The 6,948-nt window shown below is 29.9% G+C and overlaps 1 protein-coding gene across 3 annotated transcripts in view; it reads right to left on the reverse strand.

Moving 5' to 3' along the window:
- LOC141451120 (protein fem-1 homolog CG6966) overlaps positions 1-6,285 on the reverse strand; it is a 357,494-nt gene extending 351,209 nt beyond the window's left edge. Inside the window, exon 1 of one of the 3 annotated variants that reach the window (XM_074122231.1) lies at positions 6,033-6,285. In XM_074122231.1, coding sequence (XP_073978332.1) covers positions 6,033-6,092 — 60 coding nt within the window. In that variant the 5' untranslated portion in view covers positions 6,093-6,285. Of the gene's footprint in view, positions 1-4,777; positions 5,076-6,032 lie in introns of those variants that run through there. The other 2 variants (XM_074122228.1, XM_074122230.1) reach the window with 2 other exon arrangements.
- Between the last annotated feature and the right edge of the window lie 663 nt (positions 6,286-6,948).

Consider the following 6,948-nt stretch of genomic DNA (forward strand, 5'->3'; position numbering starts at 1 on the left):
TGTATTTCCCCGTTTTACCCCTATATACTTTCTATATAAAAGAACCACCGTCTAACGGACACTCTACATAGCGACCAAGGACATTGGGATTTTGGGGAACGGATTAAATGTTTCACCTACCACCAACGACCACCTTATTATTGAAAGTTCGTTTGACGCGGTGATTAAAAGTAATTATCCCCTCTCAAGTTTTTGTTTTTTTTTCTGGTTTTTCCTAAATTTACCTATATAAGCTCATACGTCTTGCCCCATTTTAATCATTTTTCAATATAACTTTGGACGAACAATATTATTTTTTCCGATATGTCTCTCTCAAACGAAAGTGGTTAACTCTTAGAAGAGAAAATAAATGTGTTGGAAGATTTTGCAAAAATCAAATCGAGCCATCGTCAACTTACCGAAAGGTTTGTTCTATTTTTCTAATAATAGATGATAGTAAGATGATAATTTTACCATAAATTATTATTGTTATGAATAAATGTGATGATTATTATAAAAATTATTAATTAAGTCAATAATATGTAGTTTTTTGATAAATTTTGTGGATAATTAAGAAAAACTTGATGCATAACATATAGCTAAATAATTATGCAATTATGTACGTAAATCTATTAATAATAAACAATTTTTAAATAGATGTTTGGAAAAAAAACCCATATTTTTTCATAATGAAACTTGCCTACCTCCTTCTAACGGCCACCTCCAAACAGAGGCCACTTTGCCACTTCACAGCGAGGGAAGAATTAGCTATGCGATTAGAGTATTGGATTCCCACGCGGAGAACCCGGGTTCGAATCTAGCTGTTGGCCCTTAGATATTTCTCTTCTTAGGGAGCTTCATCACTGGACAGTGAGCTGTAACGGAAGAGCACTATCCGGAGACCGGCTGTGCACTGAAAAAAAGCTCTGGGCGCCGATGATATCAGATATTTTCGCGCCTTAAATTACATATTAAAAAAAAGAAAAACTAATACCATTTGTATAAAACATACGAACATCTTATGTAATAAAAAAATACGTCTCAGTTATTGTAATACAAACATTATGTATTGAAATAATTATATCGCAGCGATAAGATTGCTTATCGTTACATATAGCACCACTTCTCACTCTACACGCAGATACAATGATATCGCAGAAAAACTAGGGCGAAGCTCTGTAAAGGCTGAAATCCCAACTCTTAATCAAAAATCTTAACATGATAATTTATATAGGATGAAAAAATAATTGCCATTTCAGTCTTAATACATTTATTCTGCCGAGCTTTCGACTTAGGGACTAGGTCATCTTCAGGGCTGTGGAACATGTTTACAGATTGTTAACAATGATTCTATTAAAATTAATATGTATATTGTAACGAAAATTTACAAAAATATTTACCTAATTTATAATATACTGTTTTTACATCATTAGAGGGTTGGTGTGTCTTCTGTCTTGTCTGTTCATGGACTGAGTGTGATCGGTCTGTGTTGTCAAGTATTTTGTAGTAAGTTTGCGTATATGTTGCTTAAATTATTCGTGTCTGTTTTGAAATTTAAACTGTTTTCTGCCTTAGATGTGTATATCATTTGTGTGTATTAGATATCTGTGCTAGAAATGATATACATATCTAAGGCAGAAAACAGTTTAAATTTCAAAACAGACACGAACAATTTAAACAACATATACGCAAACTTACTACAAAATACTTGACAATTGGCAACACTGACTTCCACACAACCGAACACATATCCCACATAGAACGATCACACTCAGTCCATGAACAGACAAGACAGAAGACACACCAACCCTGTAATGTAAAAATATTACTTTGTAAACTAGCCCTGAAGATGACCTAGTCCCTGGGTCGAAAGCTCGGCAGAATAAATCTATTAAGACTGAAATGGCAATTATTTTTTCATCCTATTTAAACTATGAATCAGTCACCAAAAAAGAATGAACAATGGTAATTGAAGAAAACTATTGGTTTAACAATGAAACAATTAAAGTTACATTTCATCTCATCAAATCTTCCAATTTCAAAGAAAGATTCTCTAAAAATCTAAAAATATTGTCAAATTTCAAAAAATTTCATTACACAGTCGGCTAATTTGGAATTATTATTACTTAGTACATTTCCTCATCACCCCGAACATGGAATCTGGATTCACATAAATTTTTTAGAAAATGGTAATTCAAAGAATTTTAAACTAACTTGCATTGAGCACTATTATAAATTCTATGTCTACGATGTTAATCGGTTAAATTAAAAATTAAGTTATTAATAATTAACAAATAAATTTTTAGAGTTACGTTCCTTAACCAGTGGAGGTCACAGAATAATTTTGAGATTTAGGAGGTCATTAGCCCCGTGAAGAGGGCCTTCTACCACAAATTACCTTTATATTTTTAAATCTCATAATATTTGGAAGTAATAATTTCAGTACTAATTATACAGTTAAAAAAACAAACAAACAAAATTGTTTGTTGATATTAAGTGTTATTTTTTTGTATTCATCTATTTTGTTTGTTAATTGAATAATTGCCGTAACAGAAAAATTAGCTGACTTGAACTTTCAACTTCAATTCATTCATTGTTAGTAAATTTATAGTGATAAATTTTGTGTCGAATAACACTGATACCGTTAGTTTCAATATAATCTTTTTCTAATAATTTTCAACAGAAATGGCCAATTTCATTTCCTCTGATTACAAAAGATAAGTTTTTAGTATTTGTTGCGAGTAATTTACAGGTTTTTAGTCATTAAAAACTCGAAAAATAATTACTCATTGCATAAAAGTAGATATATCTTTAACATTTATTTTTAAACATTTTTCGCAGAGAAATGTATTTTTAAGACCTACCACTTAAGTTCATTTGTGATAACGGGACTTGTTACATTTAGAATACTAATAAGTTAAATTTGAAATTTGAACATAACTGAGCAGTGCCACTTTATTTACTGAATAAATTTTTTATTTTAAACGAGTATTATTGCCACAATAAATAAATTAAAGAGAAGGTAATTTACAAGTTAACCATTCAATTGTTTAGAAAATAAAGTTTAAAAAAACTTGTAAAGACTAACAAGGCGGGAGAGTTAATTAACAAACAAATGGGGCCCATACATAGAAAAAGGTTAAAAAACCAGATTACCATTGTGAATTAGCGAGAAAATTAAAAATTAATAAATCTTAACTTTAAGATACTTTAATAGTATTTAATTTAAAGCATAGCGATCAATAATTTCTTAAAGAAAATGCCCACTAAAAAATCTAAAGGAAGAGCTAGCTAATCCCTAGGGAAAATCAAAAATAAGTTGCATGACTCAAGCTGAACAGAAATAACTCAATGGAGAAAAATATACGTATATTTATCAAATTAAATAAAATTCTATGCTTTCTTAAAAAAAATAAATAAATAAAGTAGAAAGTTGTTTGATTAGGGAAGAATTACTCCACTAAAGGACAATCCAATTCAAGGCCTTCAGCAGTATGGTGTGACCATGGCTCTGGGACAAGAAAGAACTTTTGAAGGACAACTGGACAGTCTACTTTATTTTATTTATTTTTTTGTATTTGTTGTAAATAAATAATTAATAAAGATGCTAAAAAACAACACTGTAAAATGGAAAAATACTTCACCTACACCTAATCTATTTACAAAAATTTGATATTGTTAAAGAGAACCTAGCAACAAGTAGCTGACAACTTCTCTCTTTATCACAAAGCGAATTCCGAATTCCTGCATTCTAATGAGTCACTCTAGCGGTAGTTATACAAAGACTGTTAATAAAAGAATCAATCATCTCCCTAGAATAAAATGAAAAACAGAACTATCCGCAACAAAGCAAAGAATTTTACAATCAAAATATTTTTTTTCTACCACAGAAAGGTTATTTAAACTGAAAAATAATTCTAACAAAAATACATATTGAAATAAAGCCAAAATATTCCTTGGAAGTGATCCCAAAATAATTTAAGATTTAATCGAAAATAGATAGGAAACATTTTTTCTTTACTATCACTTCCCCCACCAGTACCCAAAAAATGGGGTAAAACTTTATGTAAAAAGGTTAAAAAAAGGGAAAAAAAAATCTTGAAGCTATCACTTTTTTAACCAACCTTATCGAGACCCGTTAGTTGAACTCTTCAAGTTAATTGAACTACCTCAAGAATTCATTTTAAAGTTAATGTCCTCTTATATGCCTAAATATTGAAATGATTTTTAGCTGATATTTTTTTTAATTCACAATTTTGAAACAAATAATACTAATCTTTATTAGCAATTGAAAAGGTAAACAAGTTTTAAAAAATGAATTGAAGAATAAAACTAATTGTTTTGTTTTAAATACTTTAAGAAAATTAAATTGGGTTCAAATAAAATAAATTTTTTATGACCTATAGGAAAACACCTGAGCCCGTTAAGAAGGATAAATTATAAGCTGAAAAGAACTGGAACTAAATGCTTCAAAAACACAATTAAAAGTGAAAATGAAATAAAGAATTATTATGCAGACTGGTAGAAACAACTATCACGCTGGGCTTTAAAAAGAAAAAAAAAGTATGTATTTTCTTGCAGAAACATTTTAAGGAGACAATTCTAATTAGACACTAAATATTTTGTAAAACCAGAATAAAAATTAAAACCAAACAAATAGAACAAAACGCGAGTAAAAACAAATTAAAACTACGATAACTTTCAAAACCTAGTTAATATACTAAGAGGTTAACAAAAACCGTTCAGATGTACAATATAAACCGAGTTGTATTTTTAATAGAAATTAAGCAAATTTTACCTTAAGTCGACGAAGCTTTCCGTCTCGAGCTGCATTGTACACCACATTCTTGAAATCCATTTTGGCATATTAGGCTAACACAGAACTAGCAAGTAACAATTACTTTTTACTCTTTTCGGTTCAATTTTAAAATTAATCAAAAACAAAAAATAAAGAAAACAGAAACACTTGTTTTTTTTGTATTTTTTAACTTTTAAAAATAAACACTTTCAAATAAACTTAAGTTGCCTGCCAAACCACAGCTGTTGGCTGCGGGGAAACAACTAACCAACTGATTCTCAAACTCCACTGCCTAGCCTGGCTACAAAACAAAACACAACATGGCGCTCGGAAATTAGTTAAATAGCCGCTAGTCTGCGTTAGTTCACCAGTGTACAGCGTTCGCACGGCCTTGGCATCCAGACTTACAACACTTCCTGTACTGATCAAAGGTGTAGCCCGGTACTGTATTAATTGGCATTTACTTTTCCAACAGTACTGCACTGGTTTTTGATTAATGTTTATTTACATATCGATTTCTTTCTTATCTCGACTAACAAGAGAAGGTGCGGTAAACGCCGTTTTTGCTTTAGCAATTTCTCAGGAAATTTTTTAAAATCACATGAATACGAAGTGTTTTTCATTTTTTTCTCTTAGTGTGTGCGTATATTTTTTAAATTTTTAAAAACAAAAAATCCCTGTAAATTGCATATTGAAACTTTGCTTAGGTGTGACCAGAGGATGGTTTTGGTCAAACAATAAAGTTACGGTCTAAATCGGTCAACCGGTGGTTCCAATTTATTAAATCAAATGTTCAGTTTGTTAAGATTTTCTTGAAAAATGGCTCGATTGATTTTCTTAAATCTTGGTATATTAATTTTTATTTTTGTAGAGTTACTGGTAGAAAAATCTCAACCTTACAAGTTTCTAATCTGGAAAATTGGGTGTTGAGTCACAGTGGATAGATACTCATACAACCATTTGTAAAAAATACTTATTAGTGCACAGATATCACAAAATGGAAATTTCCATTAAAACTCAAAATGTAAATCTGCACGATTATAATATCATTTACCTATCTAAGGTGAAAGAAAAATTAAAAACTAGTTCGGAGTTATACAGCTCCTGGTGGCAAGTAAATGCCAAATGCCAAACTATGCCCCAATTCTTAGGCTTTGCAACAATTAAAATAAATAAAATAATAATTTCTCCTGAATTAATACAAAGAATTACAAGATTAAGAAATTACCAAAAAGTTAATATTAATAAGCCTTACCTTATTTATGTAGTAATTATACAGTTTTTGATTACTGCGAAGAATTGAGCACTGATACATTTACTTTCACCAATTTCACAACACACAACACTTTAACTGATTTCAAATTGCTTGGCAGGCACTAAGAATAACAGAAAACTAATTCATTTAAACCAATTGCATAAAAAGTCAGTTTAGCAAATCAACAAAATCACGAATCGTAAAAGTGATAACTAAAACGAACAAAATGGATTCCCTTAACTGGCCAACAGCTGTACAAAGGTATTTAACAGTTTTACCAACTGTTATTAAATTATTAAAATATCCAGCCAACTGTACAAATATCAATGTACTACTGTATTCTTAGCGAAACGCTAGCAAGCCAGTACTGGGAAATCACTCGATCTTTTGTTTACGTTTTGAAAGTTTTAAAGTGTACAGTATTGTGTTCTAATGCTTCTGTTTGAAAACTTCCTCTAATATTAATAAAGAAGGTTTTAATGTTAAGTCTGTTTATTATTTCTTTCAGGTACATTTTTGAAGTTTATTAAGTTTTTCTCAAAATTATTTAAACATTTAATTTCTTTCTGTACATTTACTTCGTTAATAGAAATTAAATGATTCAACTACTATAGGATACCTAACTTAAACAAGATACCTTTTCTTAATTGAAATTTAATGCTTTAATGTATATATTTTCGTTACTGCAAGATCAGAATCCGAAATTACACTTTATGCAAGAGATTTAGAATATCTATCATTTATATTGCCTCCATTCTATAAGTTAGTCTCTCAGAACAAATTGTGGAAATCTGTTTATGAAATAGACAATATTTTCCCTAATTCTTTCGGTACAAATTCAAAATAAAGAATAATTTTTTGTCTATTCTTCTTCACTTGAAAGGGTAAGCAATGCAATCGCCCCAAAGTTTTGAAA

The sequence above is a fragment of the Rhodnius prolixus genome, unplaced genomic scaffold (assembly GCF_049639745.1).
Source record: "Rhodnius prolixus isolate KJV_2025 unplaced genomic scaffold, Rpr scaffold_8, whole genome shotgun sequence".
Classification (NCBI taxonomy): Eukaryota; Metazoa; Arthropoda; class Insecta; order Hemiptera; family Reduviidae; genus Rhodnius; species Rhodnius prolixus.